Source organism: Podarcis erhardii (assembly GCF_964252035.2).
Source record: "Podarcis erhardii genome assembly, chromosome: 9".
Classification (NCBI taxonomy): Eukaryota; Metazoa; Chordata; class Lepidosauria; order Squamata; family Lacertidae; genus Podarcis; species Podarcis erhardii.
This window is the reverse complement of record NC_138512.1, coordinates 18,979,822-19,006,746: the sequence shown is the minus strand read 5'-3', so window position 1 is coordinate 19,006,746 and position 26,925 is coordinate 18,979,822. Positions and strand designations below refer to the sequence as shown.

The 26,925-nt window shown below is 41.8% G+C and overlaps 1 protein-coding gene across 3 annotated transcripts in view; it reads right to left on the bottom strand.

The window, feature by feature from the left end:
* Nucleotides 1–4,518: 4,518 nt before the first annotated feature.
* Nucleotides 4,519–26,925, bottom strand: part of KLF3 (KLF transcription factor 3) — a 42,097-nt gene continuing 19,690 nt past the window's right edge. For 2 of the 3 annotated variants that reach the window (XM_081875919.1, XM_081875920.1), the window contains exons 2-6: nucleotides 23,879–23,973; nucleotides 12,604–13,072; nucleotides 11,701–11,851; nucleotides 9,328–9,488; nucleotides 4,519–6,208 (exon numbers count right to left, since the gene is read on the bottom strand). In XM_081875919.1, coding sequence (XP_081732045.1) covers nucleotides 6,027–6,208; nucleotides 9,328–9,488; nucleotides 11,701–11,851; nucleotides 12,604–13,072; nucleotides 23,879–23,935 — 1,020 coding nt within the window. In that variant the 5' untranslated portion in view covers nucleotides 23,936–23,973 and the 3' untranslated portion in view covers nucleotides 4,519–6,026. Of the gene's footprint in view, nucleotides 6,209–9,327; nucleotides 9,489–11,700; nucleotides 11,852–12,603; nucleotides 13,163–23,878; nucleotides 23,974–26,925 lie in introns of those variants that run through there. The other variant, XM_081875918.1, reaches the window with a different exon arrangement.

Genomic DNA, 26,925 nt, shown 5'->3' with positions numbered 1-26,925 from the left:
TCCTGGGGACTTACAAGGCCAATTTAATGGGGTAACTTGTGAATGAAAGCAGAAAATATGATGAAGCGATGCAAAGATGGGTATCTTTTGTTGTATACAGCAATTAATGCTAGGGCAATCAAGCAGAGAAACATTCACGTTTGGTCAAGTGCACTTTAAATAATCCAACTTCACTTGTGCATAAAATAATTCTGAAAAATAACAAGAGTTTGTACATGTGACTAGTTGCGCCAGAATAGAAATGCAAAGCCGAATGTGTATTTTATTGATAGTAATGCAGCACAGATTTCAGGTCCATGATTCCTGATCTGGTTAATGATGTATGTGCAATGACCTTCTGCATGTGCCAGATGTGTTGAATATTACGATCTGCTGTGATATTTGCAGTCAACCAACTTTCTTAGGTGAGACACCAAATAAGTAATAAATAAGCTCTCCTAAAGAATACGGGTGGACATGGGACACGGGTGGCGCTGTGAGTTAAACCACAGAGCCTAGGGCTTGCTGATCAGAAGGTCGGCGGTTCGAATCCTCACAACGGGGTGAGCTCCCGTTGCTCGGTCCCTGCTCCTGCCAACCTAGCAGTTCAAAAGCACGTCAAAGTGCAAGTAGATCAATAGGTACCGCTCTGGCGGGAAGGTAAACAGTGTTTCCGTGCGCTGCTCTGGTTCACCAGAAGCCGCTTAGTCATGCTGGCCACATGACCTGGAAGCGGTACGCCGGCTCTCTTGGCCAATAAAGTGAGGTGAGCGCCGCAACCCCAGAGTCGGCCACGACTGGACCTAATGGTCAGGGGTCCCTTTACCTTAAAGAATACAGGGATGTATCTAAGGACAACTGCCATTTGGCGAAATCAAGATTCGGGGGGGGGGGGGAAGAGTCTTGTCAAGTTTTGAGGGATAGTTTTAACTACATATTGACATTTGATATTTGTCTTGTTTTATTAACAAGTATAATACATATAGTATACTATATATAACATATGAGGACTGTACAGTACAAATTATGTTCACAGTTTGACATGACAAAATGTCATTACTGAATTCCCATTGGACTACCAAAAATAGAAAGTGAAGTTACATTAAAACATTCACATATTTAGTGAGAAAGATTACCAAAATGCTTCAGTATCTGCAAATGATAGGAATGCATGCTAGAAACCTTTAATTACCCGATTATTATTAGCTTATAAAATATATTACATTTTATTTTTAAAAAAATTCTGCATATTTTTATACAAGTATTAAAGTAAATGTAATAGCCCTGCTACATTTGCAGGTAAAGTTTTAAGAGATGCTAAGCAGGAAGATTATTTTGACCGTATAACATTTAAAATACATAAATATCAAGAAAGTGCTAATATTTGTAAAATGTAATGGGAATTATTATAGCCCTTTTCAAATAATATGTATAAAATACTTTTGCAAATTCTGTTTAAAAGGAAAGGATTTGCATTCATCTACACCTTGCTAAGTTTGAACAGAACACAAAGAAGATCCTGCAATTAGAAGGTTTCGTGTTGTGTGTTAAAACTGGAACTACAGTGTGCAATTAAAACCACATTATAGAAATATCAGCTTCACTCTGAACAATCCCTCTTGGAACAACCCATAATGCTATTTAACTGAAAACATGATCAACAGTATCCTGAAAGTTGCATTCTGTACAGTGGAATACTACTAGTGCACATGGTTTGTTTAGAAAAGTAACTTTTAATTATTTGGACTGCGTACTGCTTCCCCAAACACAAGTGAATCTTCCTCATTTGCTAACCACCTGCTTTTCAAAATTGCTCGAGCCTCTTCTCTTGCAATTACATGTCCCCCACCCCCAGTAGGCAAGACTACCTCCACTTGTAATAGTGGAGCACAAGTAGTAGCAGGAAGTTCTATAGGGCACACTCAAGACACGTGTTGCAATCTGGATTAGAGATGAGGAAGCTTGCATGGCTAAAATGGTCTACACTTACTAAAGACAGGTCTGCTTCCCACCCTAAGAACCACAGAATTAAAGTGGGGAATGCTGCTACCTCTAAGCCAGTGGGAGACTAGACTTTGACTGTTGTATCAGAGCATGGATTCTTATCTCCCGATTTCAACAGAGCTACTCCAGTGTAAGGGCTTTTAGGACTGCATCTTATCTCCCTAGGAATATGCAAATATACGATTAGATCCAAAGTTCCCTTCCTCTGCTGGAGGAAGACTCCATCAGAAGAGAACCTTTGTATCCAACGCAGAGCCTGAAGCCCCGATTGAAAATATGCAACCAGTTCCATTTGCTTTCTGACTCCTATTTCCTAAACATCAGTGTTTTCCAATTTCCCACTACACAGAAAAACATTTTTGAAGCGGAGGGGACCTATAAACAAAGAGTGTTTGAGCTGGAATAGTTATTCCTGATTTAGACTGCAACTAGCAATAATCCAAGGTGCAGAAAAGATAAAAATCTCATCACACCTAAACAAGCCTTTGGCCATACTGTTTGCTCTTTGAATCCCAGAATTATATACAGAAGCATGCAGATAAAATGTGGAACTTTGTTTGCCTGAAGTTAACTAGTCACATAATTTTTTTATGTGGCATTAATAAACCATCTTAAAGGGGGCATTTCCATTTTGTATTGCAGGTCATTTTCTGCTCACCCTGCTGCAATTTTTTTTTAAGCCCACATATTTGATACACAGTAGAGCATTCCAGAAACTTTTTCTTAAAAACAAGGGGAAGTTTCCTCCTGGCATTTTATAGGATAAACTCAAATGTTGCTACACACTTGAAACAACTTCAGATGGATTGTGAGAATAATTAATATAGCAGAAAGTATTTTTTTTAAAAAATAAAAGATAACATGTAGCAGCACCACAAATGAAGGAGTCTTTGAAGACATATCTGAACGACAAATCTGATGAGCTCGGAAAGTGGTAGCTCTCCGAGTGTGGAATTGAAATCAAAGGCACTTTAAGCCAAGCACTGCTAAACATCCTAAATGGAAAAAAGCAATTTCAGCCATGCTTAGACACAGTTTACCAATTTTCATATGCTGGTAATTTGTATCTGTTACGTTTTAATGTAGAAGGGAAAATATATATCTTATTTTTGGAGGGATCGGATCCAAAGGAATTAAATTTCGAATCCTAGTATGGCACTCTGTGCTCCACAGTTCGCACTCCTGTTTTGCTGACACTTAGAAATCTCATCAAGTTTCCACGTTCAGTGTTTTTCCATGTTAGCAACAGAGTAGTTTAAGTGTGTCAACACAACAGAAAATAATGTGCTTCCCAGATTTGCTTGGCAACACTAGAGAGGTTTTTTCTTGCTCCATTTATATTTTGATGGAATGGGTTGCAGATGCTTCAGTACAATTATTCCTGGTTTAAACTAGCTATTAGCAAAGCAAAAAAAAAGTGTGCCACACTTTTAACTGGATGTCTCTTTGGATTTCCAGGCTGGTCTTAAACATTCCTAATTCTTGCAAGATTTGATTGTGAAACAGCCACCATACACACATGACTGATTACACTGAACAATGCAACAGTTCCCTTGCTCTGTCAGTTTAATTTCTAGAGAGAGATTAAATTTGTACGAAGCACCTATACATCCAACTAGGTGACGTTTCAAATACTTCTGGGTTTTGCTTTAAAGTTTAAAGAAATGTAGAAAGCATTTCTTTCTCTTCCTTCCCAAATTTACCTTTATTCTTCTGTTTTCACAATAGCAACTCACAAGCTGAATTCTGCACCTGTCACGCTGCAGAACGTTTTATTATTGCATTCAACAAAGATACTGTTCTCGACAGCCTGCCTCAACTTCCTTGCCATTAATTAAGTGGCAACTCTTGCGTATCAGCCTTCTAACATGTTCTGTGAACGTTTTCCTTTCAGGAGTGGGAAAGTGCATGCTTTCTTGAAGGGAAGAAAATGTCACAGCACAATCCTATAGATGTCTACTCAGAAAATTAAGTCCCTATTTGTACCTCTTTTTAAACTGATCCTTAGTTAATGAAGTTACTGAATTGATGATCTACACATGATCTTTTGCCTATTAGTTATGGAACACAGAAGAGATGAATTCAATCCTGCATGAAATTTAGATGGAAGGAACCATGATGAGTAGAAGGGGGCAGGGTGGGAGAGACTCTTTATCACTGTTATTGCTCTTTTTTCAGTGTTTGAACCTTTATTGCTATGAATTTATACTTTTTAATATAACATTTAATTTTAAATAAGTCCCATTGCTTGCCAATGTTGCTTTCTCCCATGAGTGTGTAAATGATTGCAGCCTCAATCAATCTTAAGTTACCTGGGATTTACAAACCAAATTGAATCTGAGAAAAAAATGTACAAGGCCTATCTAGAACAGGTGTGCAGATACAGAGTGCATGACACAAAAAATGATGGCCATGATCCAGCCACAGTTACTTCGTTACATCTGATTTCAATGGGAGAGAGTCACCAAGCTAAGTAAGCACCCAGCTGTACTTTATTTTTCTGTGGAAGAAAAGAGGAGACAGGACTACAAAAAGTGCTAGAAAATAGTTTATAGAAATGAACTATGGAAGCCCAACACAGTTTATGAAACAGTAGAAGCACACTACTACTTTGACAGTGTTGAATGAAACAAGTTGCCCCTGAAAGGGTAGTTAACTCAAAATGCATTTGATTACAACAGTTGATTTCGATAAAGTGTTTCCTAGCACATTATGAGTTCCTTTCCTCTGTTGTTCATTCCCCTTATTGCTGCTGGCCTCAATATATCTATCTATCTATCTCCATTTTTAAAAATATGAAAGCCAAATGACCCATAATTCTAACAAGAGCTCGTAGGCACACTGGTGAAAGGAGTAATTTTTCTTTCCTTCAAATCTTTCCATGAAATCTCTAGAGGATATGGAATAGTATCAACCATGCTGGATTTTTAAATAACTATTTTTTGGTTGTATATTTTACCACTCCTAGCATGACTGCATTACAAATCACTTGAGGGACTTCATGAAGATCTTCTATGAAACATGGCAACGAGAGATCAAAGTGTACCTTTTCCATTTGCGATACTCAAATTTTGAGATCTACCGAAGTGCTTAAATTCAGAGGTTGTCTTCCTCACTTATCTTAGGAATATGGTGGTGCCTTCCAGCAGTTCAGGTTCATTTTGCTGAAAAGGTTGCTGCTTCTAAACTGTGCCAGGGAAAGGACTAGAGGCCTTGTGTAGACAACAGGAAATGCAGAGGAGTGATGAGAAAATAATATACCTACCACACCTCCTCAGTGAGGTAGATTATTGCATGTATCATCGAATGCCACATCATACGAGTACCATGTGTGTTCCATTCATACAGCTGAACACAAAACACAGATAACTACACTACAAGAAGGTCTTTGCTTAATGAATCTACCGAGGCACTATTATCCAGGCAAACACAAGCTAGCATTCTACACAACAGACAAAAGAGAGGCAATGTACAACATGATGCATTGACATTTCTGCTGATAAACAGCCACTCATCAGTCAAAAATTGTTCCATTCACTCCCAGTTTGAGGATTCTTTTTTTTAAAAAACACATCCAAAAAGTGTCTTGTGGAACATGCTTCTACAACCAACCACATTGGAAAAGGATCCATTCGTTGCATTGCTGAGCATAAAAAGGAGACACGCATCCTTTACAGGGTACAGAGTCTCTGGCAAGGACTAGCAGGCTGGATTTCCAACAACAGTGACTATGATCAACATATGCTGGTTAATTAAATGGCAAAACTAGCCAGCTCGATTACAAGATCTCTTAAGTCTCACAGAAATTTCATCTGCATGCTGGCAAGCAAGGGTTTGCTTAGCAACCCCCAGGAAAAAAAAATGTTCACATTCTGTAGGTCTGACCCGTGGCATGGGCAAAGAAGGGTCAAGCAAACATCTCTTACTGACCATAAGGAAGGTTTCAAGGCTATTAATCCAGAGATTCAGGCCCGCTGAATCCAACTTAAAACGCACAGGTTAAAAATGAAAAGAAATATGAAGAGAGACGAAGGAAGAGTGTTTCAGACTAGCATGTGGCGCTTCCTATGAAGGGCAAGATGGTCGGAGCGGGAAAAGCTACGGTCGCAGTCTGGGCACTGGAAAGGTTTGACTCCTGTGTGCTTCCGGAAATGCCGTGTTAGTTCATCAGATCGAGCAAACTTCCATGTGCAACCTTCCCAAGTACATTTGTAAGGCTTTTCACCTGAGGCCAAAAAAAAAAAAAAAAAAGAAAAAAAAGGAAGGGGGGAAGGCAATTAAAAAACCGAAGCAAAACCAAAACTCATGGAACATATTTTCATTTTACACAACAAACACATAAGAAAAGCAAGCCTCCGTTGTCAACAGCATTGTTACTTAAAAACTACAGGATATTTTTACATTTACACCAGATGTTCTAGTAAAACAGGTTTCTCTGGATTAAAAATGGGCCTTAGAATGTCTTTATATTTGATCCATAACTGACTTGTCCACTAGCCCTAACTGTTGCTTTTAATCTTGAGTTACATTCAGTTACATCTCTCTGAAAGCTCTTCAGTCCTATGGGCATTATTTGTCCATGGTGAGGTTATTTTTGTTGTTTTCTCCCTTTCCTCCCACAAGCCAGCATGCTACACAGTGTTAGAGAGTGCCTGGGAGAGAAAAGGGGAATTTGTGAAAATTGCACCCTTTCTAATTGTGAAAGCCTTCACTGGAGTAAAGAGCCATCCTTGAACAGAGCTCAGAAACAGAGAACAAGATCTGTAGAGAGAATGCTGTATTCAAGACAAATTTAGTGATGATGTAGAAGGGTGTGGTGGTACCAGGGCCATTCAGTAGAAAAATAAGAAAAATAAACCAGCCACCACTCAGAGAAGCAAAAGTGTGTGCCAAAGAAAATAAAAAACCAAGGCTAAAATCCTTTAACACCTGCTAGGGGATAGGCCCCAATGAGCACAGCAAGGCTTAAGGTAAAGGGACCCCTGACTGTTAGGTCCAGTCGTGGCTGACTCTGGGGTTGCGGTGCTCATCTCGCTTTATTGGCCGAGGAAGCTGGCGTACAGTTTCCGGGTCATGTGGCCAGCATGACTAAACCGCTTCTGGCGAAACCAGAGCAGCACACGGAAACGCCGTTTACCTTCCCGCCGGAGTGGTACCTATTTATCTACTTGCACTTTGACGTGCTTTCGAACTGCTAGGTTGGCAGGAGCAGGGACCGAGCAACGGGAGCTCACCCCGTCGCGGGGATTCAAACCGCCGACCTTCTGATTGGCAAGCCCAAGAGGCTCTGTAGTTTAACCCACAGCGCCACCCGCGTCCCTTACAGCAAGGTTTACTTCTGAGTAAATATTCATTGGACTGAAGTGTAAATAATTAAAAATACAGGCAGGTATTCCACATTTTACATATCTGAAGCTTCAGTCTCAAGACTGAGAAATTTTCTGGTATGTGACACATGTTACAGAGTGGTAGAGTGGCCTTAATTTGAGCCACTCAAGAAACTAAGGAAATACAAGAAGTGATAATGCCATTGGTTGTACAGCACATTGACTTCCTGGCACCAAAGGGATAAGTGACGCTGCCATGGCATGAAAATACAATAACCTGAGCAAGACACATGATACACTGCCAATAAAACAAAATATGGAGCGCCACAGTGGTGGAACAGCATTTATTGACAGCAAGCACGTTGCCAATAATTAATGGGTAGACAGGGCCATGGTCAGTTTTGCTTTATGGCTTTATTTACGACCCCATGGCTAGAGCAAAACCATTCCAGTCAAATTAAATTGTATATATTCCCCACACACATTTTGCATTCCTACAGCTCAATTCAAGCTACAGCAGTTCTAGCAGCAACTTGGGCTGATGCAGCTGTCCTGCCAATCAAAGCATCCTTAACCTTTACATTACAATTAGAAGTGGCTCATGTGCATTTGTGCATTTGTGTTGACCTTTGAAGTTCCTATGGACTATAAAAGCCAACAGCATACTACAAATGGAGGGACTCCACTCACAATGTTCAGCCCGGACACTGAAGTCCAGCTCCGAGAAGTCCAGCCTTCTGGTGATTCTCTCACTGCAAGAAGTGAAGCTATAGGGGACCGGGCAGAGGGTCTTTTTGGTGGTGGCGCCCTCCCATCAGATGAAGGAGATAAAGAACTACACAACTTTTAGAAGACATCTGAAGGCAGCCCTGTATAGGGTAGGTTTTTTAATGTTTAATGTTTTGTTTGGTCCCCTGAAGGACCAGGTGCGCAGCCTGGGAGTCATTTTGGACTCACAGCTGTCCATGGAGGCGCAGATTAACTCTGTGTCCAGGGCAGCTGTCTACCAGCTCCACCTGGTACGCAGGCTAAGACCCTACCTCCCCGCGGACTGTCTCGCCAGAGTGGTGCATGCTCTAGTTATCTCACGCTTGGACTACTGCAATGCGCTCTACGTGGGGCTACCTTTGAAGGTGACCCGGAAACTGCAATTAATCCAGAATGCGGCAGCTAGACTGGTGACTGGGAGTGGCCGCCGGGACCACATAACACCGGTTCTGAGAGATCTGCATTGGCTCCCAGTACGTTTCCGAGCACGATTCAAAGTGTTGGTGCTGACCTTTAAAGCCCTAAACGGCCTCGGTCCTGTATACCTGAAGGAGCGTCTCCACCCCCATCGTTCAGCCCGGACACTGAGATCCAGCGCCGAGGGCCTTCTGGCGGTTCCCTCATTGCGAGAAGTGAGGCTACAGGGAACCAGACAGAGGGCCTTCTCGGTAGTGGCGCCCGCCCTGTGGAACGCCCTCCCATCAGATGTCAAAGAGATAAAGAATTACCTGACGTTCAGAAGACATCTTAAGGCAGCCCTGTTCAGGGATGTTTTTAATATGTAATGCTGTATTGTTTTTAATACTGATTGGGAGCCGCCCAGAGTGGCTGGGGAAACTCAGCCAGATGGGCGGGGTATAAATAATAAATTATTATTATTATTATTATTATTATTATTATTATTGTTATGTTTTTATATCTCTTGGAAACCTAGTCAAATGGGCAGGATATTTATTATTATTATTATTATTATTATTATTATTATTATTATTACCACCCCCCTGTTACCACTCCTTTTCTTCCAGAGCACCACAACGACCCTTGTGCAAGAATACTCTGTGTCATTCACTTCTACATCTATAGGAAAAGTGCCGGCATAATAATGGCTCAGTCAGAAATTAGGTCTCAATGTAATCTTAATCTGCCAAGGAACCAACACTGTATGATAATGGAGCTATTTCCCCCCCCTTAGAAACTTCTGAGTTGGGTTGTGACAAGAGAACAAGTGTTCTTTGGATCTGCCTCATACCTGTATGTGTTCTTCTGTGAGCTTTCAGGTGGGAGCTTTTAGTGTAAACCTTGTTGCAGCCTTCGTAGTCACATCGGTGTATTCTGCGCTTCCTTTGCGTGTCCGGAGATTCCACAGGTAAAGGCCTCTTACCAGGCTGAATGATAACTGAAGGGTGATTCCTGCATGAAGTTAAGCCACAGGTCAACGATGAAATCTGCTTAGCTACATCGCCCTTAATGTTAGACCACAGAACTCCTTTATTCACTACCCCCTCTGTCTTTTGGCAGCCTAAACAACATTACATGCATGTGGAAGAATTCAAGCAAGCTTAGCAAATTTCATGGTCTTTCGTGGTAATATTTTGGCTCTCTTCCCTGCTGGGGGTTTTATTCATTCTGTGGGATGAACACCAAAAATCTCCAGAGCATGCTAGGCTTTTTCGTTTATTTTTAAGATGAGGCTCTTGTTTCCCAGACAAGCATACTGTATTTAGATTTTCCAAATTCTCAGTTAGTGCTTCCAGTGAACGTCTATTGCTTTTGTTGGCATATTTTCCTTCTGCTTAGGAAAGAAATTTTAAAAATGAGCTGGCTCACAGCTTTTTTACATTATTAGACTCACCAGTTCTTTCTTAAAAGGCTTTATTCTCAATTCCCCCAGAGACCAATTAAGAATTTCCTGTTTAGGGCTGGCATAAGGGTGCGGTCTCTCCTCACCACTGATGTCAATCCCTAAAAGTAGAGTTTAGTCTGTATGTGCCACACCCAGAGGATGTCAAAAATCGACTCTTAGGCTTCCATCAGTTGGAGGCGTGTGGCCTCACCAGAGCACATTATGCACATTAAGAGCATTTGGCCTAGGTATAACCCTTAAAAGCAGGCAGTAACAGCTGGGCAGTTCTGTATTCGTACACGTTTATAGAAAAGACAGCTAGCCATTCATTATTTCTAATTAGCAAGCAGAAAGCCCCAGCTCTTATTTCCTGCATCTAGAACTTCTGTCTTTAAAAAAAGTGGGACTTCAGTAAGTGATTGTGCAATTTCTGCAAGATGGGGTTTTTTTTAAGAAAAGGAACTGTATGTGGTACAAGTGATGATATGAGGAGGAATAATGTAGAAGAGCTATCGACATATCAGAAGTAACTATGTCATGAAGCCCAATTAATAAAGAGTGTTTTTGGTAACTTATCATGGTGCAGAGCTAATAGGGAAACTAGGGCACACAGACTTCAAAAAGAACCAAACCCTATCTAGACCAAAGTTCTGCCATCTATCCAAACAAATAGCTCCAGATCTCAAGTAAGAGAGCCAAGCCAAATTGCCAAAATAAAAGGACTGGGGAGAGAATCCACAGGCTCTATTACCTGGTTTGTTTTAAATTTGATTTTTTTAAAGTCTTTTTGACCGCATGGTGTCTTTATTTTTTGTTTTAAATACCACAACTAAACTGAGTGCAATCTACAATATCTCTAACTGCAGCAGGTACAGATCTCACAAACGAAGTTTTGAAATGTTACATCTGCACATTTCTTTGATATTTTATTGCACCAGTGCAACTCAGTTACACTAATGCAAGATGTCTTGCAACTGATAGTGAAAGCTTGATCCCCCATCTTTTCTTTTCTGTCAAGGGGTGTGTGGAAGGCCTGAGGGAGGGGATAAAGAATTGTTCTGGGTACAAGACTAGCTGTGTCCATTAGCTTGACTTCAGTGATACAGGTCACCTTCTTTTAAGGTTCCTAGCAATGTTTTAAAAGTCTCTGAAGAAGTTTCCCAGGGAAGCTTATCCTGTCTCCTTTGAGAAAGGGAATGAGCTGTTATCTCTTTATAAACCCAACTAAATCATGCTACACGTTAGATCATCTACTGCTATTCAACTGATTTATGAAACACACCCTAGAAAGCATCTCAAAGCATTTTCACATTGCAAAAAAATCCATATGCAAAACAACTACATATATAAAAACAATGTGTGTGTATATAATCTAAACAATTTCAAATAAATTCAGATACCAACTGTGATAAAAGTCTCTTCCTAAAAAGGCTGGCTGAAAAAGTCTTCAACAGGCACCAAAAAGACAATTTACACGATTGGTTGGGTGTAAGAGACAACCCTGTATTTTAGGTATTCTGACCCCCAAACTGCATAGGGCTGTGTACTCCAGAACTAGCACCTTGGACTTAGCTCAGAAGCTAAATGGCAGCTAGCACAATTCTTTCAACAGTGGTGTAATAGGATGCAATATTCTGCCTTGGTCAGCTGCATTTGCACTAGCTGTTGCCTCCAGGGCAGCCCTGCATAGAATGCAACACGGTAATGCAATCTACAATGAGGACGCAATTAATTATTGTGTTTAAATAAGGTAGTATAAGACTCCAGTTAGCTACTTACTCTTGAAGCATTGCTTGAGGAGGCGACAATGAGGTCATCAGCGGAGGGGACATTTGTTCAGGATAGTAGTCATTCCTAGGAGATTCCATGCCTGGTTCCACCTTAATAGATTTCCTTAGGGCTTGCTTCTCATAAGATTCTATAACAGACACTACAAGAAAAACAAACACAGCAAATAAACATATTTCCCCATCTTCTACATGCCGCCTGTAACTAACATAAGATATTCCTGGGAAGATAGTCAACTGCTGAATATATTTTGTAGGCTGGTAAGTTCTGCATTCGAAACACTTGTTACTTATTGCATTTTTTACTGCCCTTGCTTCCTCCAAGGAGGTCAGGACTAGGGCTGGACGATACATGGTTTTCAACATTGTGATATATCACCAGCTAAACAGCACAATATACCGATATATCACGATGTCTGAAATAAGGATGGAGATAGGCGTTGGCTGGCTTCACGGTTTTTCCCACATCCTGTTTTTTGCATAGCAGACACACATACATCATGATTCGCAATATATTGCCAGGTCAAAAAGTACAAAACCAGTATCACGATATGGACTTCAGTTTTGGACGATATATTGATTTATCACCCAGCCCTAATCAGGACAGGATCCCTTGTTTCTGCCTTTCCATCCCCCTTTATTGTCACAAAAACTGTGACGCAGATCATGCAGAGAGTTAAATGCCTGGTCCACGAAGTAGGAATCTACTTCGCCTGCTCTTAGCTGAAAACACTTATCTTCCGTATCCCCTTGTAAAAGGATAAACAGAAGCAGTTTTGCCATGAGAGATTGTGGCATGACTTTAAGCAGAAGAACCTCAGGTTCCTTTTTAATTTATCTTTTTAAAAATTAAAGAAATGGGATGGGGGAAGTCCACAAACACCAGAACCTTTACCTGGCATGCTACTTGGGTTTTCCAACTCTTCTGAAAGGACCGTGGACACCATAATAGGATGCTGAAGGGGAGGAGCATACATAAAAGGGACAGGCTGAACTACGACGGGCTGTATAACTGGAAGCATCCCAGGGCTTCGAAGTCCATGGCGAGAAAGAGCTGCCATTACCGGAGGAATAGTTAATGGCATCGTGAAAGGCTGCAGTTTCTTCATTGGTGGGCTGGGTGAGGGCAGATTTAATCCAGGCGAGCCTCTCCTGGGCTGGAATTTCAGGGGCGAAGGAGAAGGAGAACTTCCTGACGAAGGAGGCGAGCTCCGCTTCACTGTGAGGTCGACAGGCTCAACTTGCACTCCGTTACAAAACCCTTCCGAAATCTGGTAGATTTTACTGGGCACCATGTTTGGCGTCGAATAAATGACACTGTACTTGTTGTGGTTCATTTGGTCCATGTAACTGGAGCTGAACGACTGTGCAAAAGAGGGAAAGAAATAGGTGAATTGGAATCCAGGACACAAAATACGCTTTGTTAAATAAGGGGTCATCTCTGTGATGCTTTAACCTGAATTCCACTGGACTCAAATATGAATTGAAATCCTACACAGATATTCTTTGAAGTGGGAAACTCAGACACACATAATTCTGCTTATGCAGAACCATACAGCCCCACGAAGCAGATGGCTCACAGGTTAGCCACCCTTGGTGCCTCACATTAACTACTTCTGCCACATTACAGAATACAGTGGTACCTTGGGTTAAGTACTTAACTCGTTCCGGAGGTCCGTACTTAACCTGAAACTGTTCTTAACCTGAAGCACCACTTCAGCTAATGGGGCCTCCTGCTGCCGCCAGAGCACGATTTCTGTTCTCATCCTGAAGCAAAGTTCTTAACCTGAAGCACTATTTCTGGGTTAGCGGAGTCTGTAACCTGAAGCGTATGTAACCCGAGGTACCACTGTATATTTTAATTATGTATCAGAATCTTCTGTAATGAAAGTTGATCTGGTAGGATTAATTCTGTACCTTTTGGTGAATATGTCAAGTCAGGCCTGGGTACAAGGTTGTGGACTCAGCCAACTCAGATTCCAATTCTAATGTGAAGACATCAACCACAAGACAAGGACAGTCCTGGGAAAGATTTGCCACGTTTTCCTGGAACCACTGGGCCATCAACACTTTGTTGTAGAGCAGTAGAGGAAGGCTACTGTGCTTGGGAGGAAAGCCAACTGGATATGACCCCTATGCTGCTTATTTTTGTTCTATTCTACTGTTTGCAGAAACAGAATTTCTTCAACATAAATGTATTCCACTGCATAACTACATGTAAATATGTTACATGAAACCACAACATCCCTGTGGATGTTTTAATTGAGACCTTTCAACATCTGCAGAGGACCACAACTCCCATCACCTATGACCACTGGCCATGCTGGCTGGGGCTGATGGGAGTTGGAGTCCAACAACATCTGGAGAGCAGTGTTAGACACTCAGGTATATATTCTAGGTGTCAAATGGGTCCTTAAACCAAGGTTGCAGCATCACCAAAATGGACTGTCTAGTTGCCATTTGGGGACAAGACAACTCTAAAGTCTTATTTTTCAAATGATGGGTTACTGCTTTTGATTTTATTTTATATGTTGTGGTCTTGTTGTGAACCGCCCTTGATTAATTGATTCTCAGTTAAACATCTAGCTAGTTCAGATGATAAAGAAGAAAAGTCACTTTTCCCAGGGACAGTCCACATATATATTGGCCTATTCAGACCTCTTTTTCTTAATGGTGACTGCTCCTGCTCAGGCTGCACAGAAAAAGCAATTTGGTTCCAGAAATCCATTCCGATTGTGCAGATAAAAATATAACTGATGGAATTCTACAGGATGGGGGTATTACTGTATGTAAACACTCCAATGATCCCCAGATGGTGCAGATGTCAGGCACTATCCTGGTGCCCAGGCATCTTCGCTTGGTTGCAAGTAGTCAAAAGCCAGGCGCAAAAAGTACCTGGCTAATTTCAAACACTGCCGAGAGCCACTTGCACTATTTGCTCAATCATCTTTCCAGACTCAACACTTCAGTGCCTCTGCCCCATCAAGAATATTTCATTTGCAATCTTACGCCTGTCACAACCAAAAGAACACTGAAGCAAGGGAATTATGATAATTATTCAAGGATACTGACTAAGGAGACACTAATAATTAAAACAGCACCAAGCATCTAGCTCCCAGGGTTGGCCCAAGCAAAGCAATCCAAGAGGTCCACCCCAGCACTCCCTGCAATATTGCAAGGGATCCTGGGGCACACCTCTTGGATTGCACACCAGTCCTGTGCTGCTCAAAACCACTGCTTGGTTTGCTTGTGCAGTCGGGCTTGCACAATATTAAATTGCCACAATAAGGCCAAATTAAACTCTTGCATTACCATTAGCAGAACAAAAATTGCAATGCTGTGGTGGTAACAGGTAGGCAAATGCATTGAGGTGGGTCTAATCATGCAATCAAGTGCAGTTCAAGATACCTGGAATGCTTTTCACTCACATGAAACAGACATTTTCCTGTTTGCTCAGGTATTTTGATGGCTGAAATATACTGTTCCCGACAAACTTGAAATTAGCAACTGTGAAGGTATCTGAGTGTTCTGAACTGATTTCAGAATATTTAAATTGTTGTTATTTTTTAAAAAAAGTTTGCTACTTAAGACTTCTTTGGAAGCAAGGGCGGCACATAAATTTAATAATAATATTAATATTTCTGAAATACAGCGTCTTGTGACCTGGTACTATAAGCTACTGCAAAAGCAAACATTTGCAGTGCTATGACAAGTGTGGCAAACTAATCAAGCACAGTCGAATGCCACTATTAGCAGCAACAAAAACATAAAAATCACCATACATGGTCATAAGTTGTTATGAAGCTGACAATTGAAAAGAGGCAGGGTGTGTCATCTGGGACAGATACGGAGACAAGCGCAGCATCCAAAAGGGATTTCAAGCACCGCAGGAGCCAGCTGTGTAACCGCAACCCTATGTGCTTAAAATTGGGTTGCACATATTGGGAGCACACCTTGGCAAGCAACATGGCAAGATTAACTTGCCCCACCAGTGAGAAGACGCACCTTTAGTTACATGAATGCAAGGCACCCAGTGCACTGTTTCATGGCTATAGGATTGGAACATCAGGTAATGGATTTCAAATGTGAGTGCAACTGGAACGTAAGTTTAAAAAAAAAACACAGGATGGGAGACAATGTTGTTGCTCCATTCACTGATGGAGCTTTCATCCAGGCAAGCACAGCTGCATTCACAGAAGCTGTCCTTCTGTGTGTGCAACTCTCCTCCCATTAATAGAGTGGCTCTGTTGGACCTCACCCGTAATAATTTATTTCACCAATTTTGAAGTTCAAAACCATTCATGTCAAGGAATGCCTTTTGGAAAGATGGTAAGAGATCACGTTTTCTCTCTCTAATTAAAATAGCCTTCCGTCCATTTTGATTGAGTTTGTTGATCCTAAGTGGACTTCCTTGAAATCAGTGCAACTTACTTCCTAGCATGTTTCCAAGCACAATTCAAAGTGTTGGTGCTGACCTTTAAAGACCTAAACAGCCTTGGACAAGTATACCTGAAGGAGCGTCTCCACCCCCATCGTTCCGCCCGGACACTGAGCTTCAGTTCTGAGGGCCTTCTGGTGGTTCCCTCACTGCGAGAAGTGAGGTTACAGGGAACCAGAAAGAGGGCCTTCTCAGTAGTGGTGCCTGCCCTGTGGAATGCCCTCCCATCAGATGTCAAGGAAATAAACAACCATCTGACTTTTAGAAGACATCTGAAGGCAGCCCTGTTCAGGGAAGTTTTTAATGTTTGATCTTTTATCGTGCTTTTAATATTCTGTTGGGAGCCGCCCAGAGTGGCTGGGGTAAACTAGACAGATGGGCGGGGTATAGATAATAAATTATTATTATTATTCCCACTAAATGTGGCTGCAAAAATCTGTACAACTGTAGAGTCATGTGTGCTTAGCCCCCACAGAAAAGCATGTGGGCTATAGGACAGAAACCCATTCACTTCAGTATTGTAGGCAGGTATTTTTAGGATTGTCTGGGATGTACAAACCAAAGCACAGGACTATAGTTGAGCTATAATGTACCACGTTTCCCCCCCTCTAAAGGTTGCAGGTCATGTGTAACTTGCAAGCTAAATTTTAAAAGTCCCGTTTGCTTCAGATGTTAAGGCAACCATGGAATGCTTAAACAAACAAACTCCAGTGGGAAATACCTAACTGCTGAGGGAGAAAAAACACAAAATTATTAAATTATGCTAGGGATTCAACTTGCTCTCTGTTTCTCAGCTTGACAGAAAGAATTTTCATTGTGTTTAGCCACGCTAGCACAGAATTCACCCAAGTCAGCTGTTTTCGTGCCAGTCTGAAGAAGCCGATTTATTTTGACAGGGTTTCTTTTCCACATTTCTACTGAGCTGCACATTTCCAGTAGAAGATCATGAACATCATAGCAAACAAGAAAAGTTAGAGTGCAAAAACAGGAGAAGTGCGATAGGACACATCTGGTTAGTTATTACCTAAAACAAGAAAACCCCCACACAAATAATTTGTAGCCCTTTAATGGGCATTAGGCAATAACCAAACAAAACCATGTCACTATGGACAAACTTAAGTTAACAAGTGACATCTGTCTAACAGAACATAATATTCACACATGATCTGAAAGCTACTCTCAACAGCATCACTTTGTGACCATTTGAAGTCTAACATATTCATTGCAGCATAAACTCCTGCCAAGCATTTAGCAGGCAAAACAGAGTACAAAGGAAATATATACCGTATTTTTCGCTGTATAAGACTCACTTTTTCCCTCCTAAAAAGTAAGGGGAAATGTGTGTGCGTCTTATGGAGCGAATGCAGGCTGTGCAGCTATCCCAGAAGCCAGAACAGCAAGAGGGATTTCTGCTTTCGCTGCGCAGCGATCCCTCTTGCTGTTCTGGCTTCTGAGATTCAGAATTCCCCCCCCCCCCCCCCCCGTTTTCCTCCTCCAAAAACTAGGTGCGTATTATGGTCTGGTGCGTTTTATAGAGCGAAAAATACGGTATATATATTTAAACATAGTGGGGCCAAAAAGTCATGAAATGCAAGGGGTAACGAACGGTGCATCTGTAAACTTTCTATACATAGTTTAAGGCGTTTTTCCAATTTACCTTTACTAGTAGAGACGTGAGTTTATAGGATGTGTGTGTGTGTGTGTGTGTGTGCGCGTGCGCGTGCGATTTCACGTTCATGTCTGTATGTCGGGATGTTAATGATGCTTTGCCTATGGTATATTTACACACACACACACACACACACACATATTCAGTCCAGAGTTGTACCTATTATTTTCATGTTGTCTGAATGGCTGCATGGAAGGTTCTAAAGTTGTTTGCGTTGTGACAAGAAAACAGTGAAGCTAAATTGACTGATTGTATGTTTTCATATTAGAAGAAATGGTGGGGGGGGGTGTTCTAATAATTTATTAGCAATAAATTGAGTTTATTCTGCAACTTTATATTTATGAAATAAAAAAAAGCAAGTATGACCCAGTCACAACAATAGTCCCTGCATGAAAACTATCTTTCTGGCTGTGCTATATTACTTGAAAGTTTTACATTTAGTACAGCGTAGTTAGAAACAGCATGATCACAGCGATTACATGGCATACCGGGTCTTAAGCCTGCCAGGCAGAGTCCCGAGTTATCCTAATAGTATGTGGAAACAATGGCTGTATTCAGTTAATTAACTTCTGGCTTAATTAGCCAGGCTATGTATAACCTTCACAAACTGATCCACACGCAGCTCTCCTTTGCTCCCTTCATGTGAGCAGGAAAAGATGTCAGGAAGCTACTAGGTGTCCTGCTGCATGAATCTGAACCAGAAACTATGGTTAACAGTTTGGCTGATTTGGAAATCATTAACCATGTTTTCAGTTTGCTGTGGTTTACCATGGCTTGCCTCCCTACCAACACAGAGGCTGCATTGCAGCTACACAGAACTGCCCAGTTGGTTAAGTCTGGATTTGATCGTTCAAACCGGAACAGCAGCAAAATAAATAAATAAACTGGTTTAATTAATATTCAAAAACAACCTACAGGTATGAAGTAGTTAACAAACTACTGCTGAACACAAAAGCTATTTTTATCACAGATAAGATGCTTGTTTAGACCAGCTGCTGTGGCCTAGTATACGGTTTCCAATAAATGCCAGCTCCTGGATTTTGCTAAGCAAAAAAAATATATGGATGTGATGAACTTCAGAATCGGGTGCTCTGTTTTTCAGCTAGATCACAAAGTGAGACAGAATATATGCTCCGTTTAGGCATGCAAGCCACTGAGTGATGAAATAAGTGTAATACTGCTTAAGTTATACGGCCCCATACACATTGCAAGCCAGCACCATTAGATGTTGAGTAGCAATTCTCTAATTTGGAGACCCTGGGCTATAAGGAGCATGAAGTGCTCAGTTTGTAGTCATCTGCAACTTTGCAAGTAGCTTTTCTATAATAAGAGAAGAAGGGTATCTGGCTAAAAGGGAAAGAATATTCAAATATGTCACTTAAGGTTCCCTGGCACAGCAAACAATTCTTCAGGGCGCTTTGTCTCTCTCTCTCTGAATCCTACTTCTATATGCAAGCTCCATGAGGATACAGAAATACTGGCAAGAATGTTCTTGATGAAGGCTGCCTAATATGCGTCATCCAATTTTTAGACATCAGTAACGTGCTGGGGATTTTTCCAGGTCTATTGCTTTTCGAATATGTATAAGTTGGAAAGCAATGTAATCCAAATAACCAGGGAGTTGACGTATTTCTTCTCCACTTGTCCACACCTAGGACAAAGTCCAGCTAAACAGGTCACATTTTGTGATCTCTGCCCAGATATGAAAGCTCTCGTAAAGAGGCAACTCTGCTGTTAACTGACAAAACTTGCTACATAGCATACAGTGGGTGATGATTAATAATCATCATCACTAAGAACTCACATAAAATCTCCTCTCAAAAGGAAGATTTATGCAGGTCTTCTACAACGGACAGTAAGTCCTGTTCTTCTGTGGGAGATTTGTGTATTCATCTTACTTAAAAAGCAGGTGTACCCTATCTGCCTCTCCACCAAATGTAGGCCTCAAAAGTGGACACTCCAATAGCAAAAGCATCTGCTGCTAATTTGTGTTTTTCTGGAAACTTCCGTGGCACTGTTTACTCCAAGGTAACAAGTACCACATTAACTATTTCACATCACATGTACTCAACAGGGTGGAGCTCAAGCGACTCTTTAATTACATCTACTATATAGTTATCACTCATGTGTGTAGTAACACCATCCCCAAACTGCCCAGTCCACCAGAGAGATGACAAAATACTGTGGGTGTGTCCTGCCATTATGCGATTGTGGTAAACCTTTTAAAACCGCACCCTTACAGTGTTGCTAAAACTCAGCTTCGTTTCTTTTTCCTGGTGCTAAAAACTGTGTTATACAGTGGTACCTCAGGTTAAGTACTTAATTCGTTCCGGAGGTCCGTACTTAACCTGAAACTGTTCTTAACCTGAAGCACCACTTTAGCTAATGGGGCCTCCTGCTGCCTCCGTGTCGCCGGAGCACGATTTCTGTTCTCATCCTGAAGCAAAGTTCTTAACCTGAAGCACTATTTCTGGGTTAGTGGAGTCTGTAACCTGAAGCGTATGTAACCCGAGGTACCAATGTACACACTGATGGCACTCCACTCTCACCAGCATGTGATTGTGCAAAAATGTCAACTACTGTTTTAAGCGGAAGAAAATGTTGGGCCGTGTGACAATTTTGCCAAATACTGCAGCAAACACAATGCTCTCATTTAGAATTGTAAGATTTGCAAGAGGAAATGGAGATAGTTTTACTCCACCTTCCAAAAGCAGAATATTGAACTTCTTTCCACACGCCACACACTTTGCCACCTTAAATTCGCTTCCTCCCCCTCTGCTTCCAAAGCTTAAGGGGACTGCAGGAGCTACACGGGTCTGGTTTTTCCCAACACACCAAGTCAAACTTCGCTGGCATGAGTGCACAGGCTTCTGGTTTTACACCCACTCTGTTCCTCCCTGATCCCTTTTGCTGCCGTGCCACACTAAGCCAAGGTTTGGTTTAAGTAGCCATCCAAAAAATGAAATGAATAAATTTGTCACTCATAAAACCATAGATTGCAGGAGCATAGAATCGTGGACCTGGAAGGGTCCATGAGGGTCCAAACCGCATGCAATGCAGGAATCTTTAGCCCAATGTAGGGCTCAAACCCTCAACCCTGAGATTCAGAGTCGCACGCTCTACTGACTGAGCTATCCCAGCAGTATGAATGCATTTACAGTGGTACCTCGGGTTAAGTACTTAATTCATTCTGGAGGTCCGTACTTAACCTGAAACTGTTCTTAACCTGAAGCACCACTTTAGCTAATGGGGCTTCCTGCTGCTGCCGTGCCGCCGGAGCACAATTTCTGTTCTCATCCTGAAGCAAAGTTCTTAACCTGAAGCGTATGCAACCCGAGGTACCATTGTATACCATTCCGACCATGCCCACCCACCCACCCACCCCTCCTCTCCTGTTTATATCTGAAGTCTCTCCCCACAAAGTCATCACTTCTTCTTCCTTCCTCTTCTCACTCGAAACTCATTCTTTCTCCATCACACACACACACACATAATAATAATAATAATAATAATAATAATAATAATAATAAAAATAAACAAACACACGCCAAATCTTCACTGCTGCAATCCACTTAACATCCAAGACCAATTTAGAGGTACACCCTGGTACTGATGCTATCAGTTACAGATGGGAGTGTTACAAAGAGTGTTCTTCTTTGAAGAAGCCCAACTTTCCCTGTTAATACCACTGCTCTCTTTGGTCTTCATCCATCATTATTTACAAACCACTACACTAGTGATGCAAAGCAAGCTTATCCCTCTTTTTTGGTCAGAAGTCACGAAGTGCAGTCAACATCACATGGACTCTCAGCTGCTCTAAACATCACCGAAATTTCAAACTCTGTACCAATTTGGCTGCAAATCCCTTAAAAAAAGGGGGAACTTAATTTAAGGATGCTACAAATGGGCTGAGAAGACAAGGATGCACTTGCTAAAATGCAGTGTAATGCACACATTATTACATTGTTGTAGCATTAAACCTCGCGTACATGTTATGCCAGAGGTAGCCTTTAATTATGTGCTGATAGATTCCCACTTATTTCTAGCAAATTACATCCAGCCTCTCTGCAGAAATAAGCCTACAGCTACTTTGTGGAAAACATAGCAGTTATCTTTTGGAACAGCAACCAATAAGTACTTTGGTCTATAATCAACCACACTAATTACTTAGGAGGGCAATTGCATCCATTTCCCAAAGGGCAGTTCTTAAGTTTTCTTGACCAAAACAGTGTGAACTAAAGGAGAAGTTTTAAAACTTCCTTTATGAAAGCATTTATCAAAATAAATCCAGGTAAAAAAGCATTTATCGGAAATGTCCCCCACCTCCCACAAGCAGAGTGTTTTTTAAAATTAAAATTAAACCAAAAGCTGAACACTGTTATTGGATATTTTCTAACAAACATTACAAATATCCATGACAACTTTGTTTCAAAGTGACCCTTACATCTTGTATAACCGCTGGCAGGAATATCAGCAGCCAAACACACAAAGATGATCTAATTGTATAAGCTTCTCATTACCAGCAAGCCTTCACATACAATCCTCTATTCAAATTTTCCCCTTTGCGACTATTTTCCAAGTACACAGAGGCAAACAAAGCAAACAGGCTTATGGCACCAGACTCACCCTAGAACATCCTAGACCGTAAGCTCATTTCCTTGAACACTGCCAAGGTGCTCCCTTCTCTCCTACAACCTCTGTGTGGCTCAGGCAGAAAACCTCAAACATCGACAGTAAGAGAAAACATGGGACATGCAAGTAAGGCTAACAGGACCAAATGCAGAAAGAGAAAGACTTAAAAAGAATCAGGTCTTGTTAAATGTCGAGTCACCACTTTTCACTTGCAGAGACCCCCCCTGTGCCCTTAACAGCTGATGCTCAACATCACTGCATCACCAGGCAGGAAAACTGAACCTTCTGAATTCCTGCCTGTTAAATACACAGAACCTTGGTCAGGGAAAAGGAGGCTTTCCTAACTAGTCAGCGGCTCTCATGGGTGGGGCGCAGTGATTTATGTTTGCGCTTAAGGTAAAGGTAAAGGGACCACTGACCATTAGGTCCAGTCGTGGCCAACTCTGAGGTTGTGGTGCTCATCTCGCTTTATGGGCCGAGGGAGCCGGCGTACAGCTTCCAGGTCATGTGGCCAGCATGACTAAGCCACTTCTGTCGAACCAGAGCAGCACATGGAAACGCCGTTTACCTTCCCGCCGGAGCGGTGCCTATTTATCTACTTGCACTTTGATGTGCTTTCAAACTGCTAGGTTGGCAGGAGCAGGGAGCAAGCAACGGGAGCTCACCCCGTCGCGGGGATTCGAACTGCCGACCTTCTGATTGGCAAGTCCTAGGCTCTATGGTTTAACCCACAGCGCTTACTTTACTTCAAAAGCAGCTCAGGGGTGTTTGTGGGAGTGTCGTTTCTTCTCCTGTGAAAATGATCCCTCTGGAGATTTTGCACTCTGCAACTTTCCTGGATACCAGCATTTCCAAAAAGCTTCCCCATATCCTCAGGTGTGCTTTCCTGTAAGCAGTGGAAAGCAGCCTACTATGCACCTGACACCTGTGTGTGTGTGTGTGTGTGTGTGTGTGTGTGTGTGTGTGGTCTTTTTACTGTGAAAGAATCTGGTGCAGAAAGATTCTGTCAAGGTAAAAGGAAGGTCCTTCTTCCTTAAATAGAAAATCAGAAAGCACATGGATCACAGGCCCTCACAGCCTAACTCTGTGATTCAATTAAAGTTCAGGGGAGCATGCTGTGAGGTAACTACTGCCGCAGGAAGTGCCGACAGCTAGGAAGGCTGCAGAGCGCTAGAGAGATGTTTAATGGAAAGAAATGCACATACAACTCCTGCCCACCTTGTGATGATTAAAGCTGAACTCTATGCCCACCAAAATTCTGAAGAAATTATGGTTATGAAGGAGTAAAAAACAAAACAAAACAGGAGCCTTGTTTGCAAAGAAAGAAACGATTTGTGAACATGAGGGCGGGGGGGGGGTAGGTTTCAGCACAGCATGACTAGAATATAACCCATGACAACAGAAAATTTTTTAAAATGTTTAAATACTAACCACTGGAACGGGTTCCATTGCTTCTTGTTTGATGGGGACAGGGTCAAACATTAGCATCTTCTTAGTCAGCTTTACTTATATTGTTGTGCAGGACTCTAGAAACACGAGGGGGGAAAGCAAGAGAGGGTTTTAAGAAAAGACAAAGCATGAGAAAGCTGTAGAATACTCAGCTCTTAAGTGAACATATTTTACATTACTGCGCATAGGAGTTAATTGCATGTACGGCATGCAAACAACTGAGCGCAGCTTATTGCTATTGGAAAAAACAACCCAACATTGGGAGCAGGGGTAGAAGCATGAGTCCCCTCTCAACTGTGCTTGGGCAAGGCCTGCAGGCAAGTAATGCATGCAAAACACCATATTATCTCCATAATCCTTAGAATAGCTCTATACCAGGCATAGGCAACCTTCGGCCCTCCAGATGTTTTGGACTACAATTCCCATCATCCCTGACCACTGGTCCTGTTAGCTAGGGATCATGGGAGTTGTAGGCCAAAACATCTGGAGGGCCGAAGGTTGCCTATGCCTGCTCTATACTTTTAAAATTGCATTCCCATCTCCATGTAGCCACTGTAGGTGCCTGCAAAAAGCTAATAATGGCATGCCTAAGACCACCTAGTAAGTTTGTCACAAGGAACTTTGCAGCTTATCCTCAGAAACTCTTTAGGGCGACACCATGCATGAAGTTGTGCGATACCTTCTTAAAACGTCAGGAAATCCCTTTGCATTTATGCTATCAGGAGTACTACTTTTTGGCTTCAAAACAAATATCTACCTCTAAAAAAACACACGTCTATGTTACAATAGGAAATATGTTGTCAAGCCTGACAAGTACAGAAACTTGTTTTATTTTTTAAAAGCTGCTAGAAAAAATATGAGTCGTATTATCAGGGGTCAGCAAACTTTTTCAGCAGGGGGCCGGTCCACTGTCCTTCAGACCTTGTGGGGGGCCAGACTATATTTTGGGGGAAAAAATGAACGAATTCCTATGCCCTACAAATAACCCAGAGATGCGTTTTAAATATAAGGACACATTCTACTCATGTAAAAACACCAGACAGGCCCCACAAATAACCCAGAGATGCATTTTAAATATAAGGACACATTCTACTCATGTAAAAACACACTGATTCCTGGACCATCCGCGGGCCAGATTTCGAAGGTGATTGGGCCAGATCCGGCCCCCGGGCCTTATTTTGCCTACCCATGGCTTATATGAACCCCACTCCCAGATGTTGAACTATTTGATGTTTTTATCCAGATTTAATTCAGAATAATTAGCACAACAAGCAGCTACAAATAACCAAACACTCTTGCTTCTCTTTCCTCCACATAAGGGAATGCATTCATCACACAGATGTCCTGCTCACATGTTCGGTGTCCACAATGAGGTCTTAAAGTAACACACCTTGTTTATGGGGGGAAATCCTGTACAGTTCCTTCACATGCTGTTCTGTCAGCTGGAAAGCCTTTGCATCTGTCAACATTTATCCTAAAGTCTGGAATTGATTTCTAATACCACCTAAGAGGCAGTTTAAACTAGGGATTAGATGATAGACCTCCTGCTGGAACTTCGATTCTAGGCTCTGCATGAGCTGTGAACTCACCGGAAGAGCTCAGGGCCTCAATTTCCAAAGGTAAAATGGGCATGAACAGTGCTTTGTAAGGATGAAGAAGAAGAAGAAGAAGAAGAAGAAGAAGAAGAAGAAGAGGAGGAGGAGTTTGGATTTGATATCCTGCCTTTCACTCCCTTTAAGGAGTCTCAAAGCGGCTAACATTCTCCTTTCCCTTCCTCCCCCACAACAAACACTCTGTGGGGTGAGTGGGGCTGAGAGACTTCAAAGAAGTGTGACTGGCCCAAGATCACCCAGCAGCTGCATGTGGAGGAGCGGAGACGCAAACCCGGTTCCCCAGATTACGAGTCTACCGCTCTTAACCACTACACCACGCTGGCTCTGACTGAAATGCACCACGGAAGCAATAACTGACATAGCTCGAAGGAGTCAAAGATGAAATCATTTAACTGTTTGGCACGAGATACAGGCTGTAAGATGTAAACAAGACAGTTTCACTTGATTCCTGTGGGACAATCTCAGTATTCCAGAATAGGACTGAGAAATACACACCAAATTTTACTATTAAAGGTAAATACTAGTAATCCTCCCTGCTTCCCAAAACCAATGTTAATTCTCCTTTAATTGTTAGGATGGGCCCTCAAATAACAAGTCCCAGTTGGCATTGCCTAAGCTCTGGGTAACAAATCTTACGAATTCTGTATCATTTCCAATTCACATTCCTGTAGCTCAGAGCACGCAAAACAGTTGTATTCAGACAGAATACAGCGACCGTTATTTCTGGAAAGGAAGAAATCCCCTCTCATGTTACAATAGCGGGAACTAATTAGGAAAGGATCAGCAAAATGAGAGCTAAATCAAGCTTCAGAATTGATGGCAAAATTATTTCTCAAAAGGAAAGCTTTTATTAAGTAGAACTCAGTAATTGTGCTCGTAGCAACTGTCAAGAGCCTAACACTGCCCTCAACAGTCCAATTCAGTTCAAAGGGGGGAAAGCTGGTCTTAATATTATACGTCGCCCATCTCCAGCTAATTATAAAAATAAAATTGCTTGTATTAAATATCATCAACAGTTGCCAAACTTGCCAAGAGTCAATAGGAAAAGCATTAAAACAACAGGAGTTAAAGGAATAATGTTATGGATAGAGCAGAATTTTTTTACATATTGGACCAATGAAATATTTAAATAGGGCAGACAGTATGGCTACTTATTTTAAAGACATGAGAAGTAGTACTCAACATGTGACTTGTTAAATCAGTGGTGGACTTTGGTCTTTAAAATTTCAGTGGTGCCCTGTGCAAGGCCAAAATTGGGATGCCTCCCCACCTTTCAGTTATAGTTGCAAAATCCTGCAATGCCCTCTAGTGCTGGCGCCCAGTGAAAACTGGCCAAAATCTGCCCCTGTGTTAAATAGATAGGGCCATTAAGACAGTTCAGTAAAGCATGAGAGGTGGCAGCTTAACAGTGACACA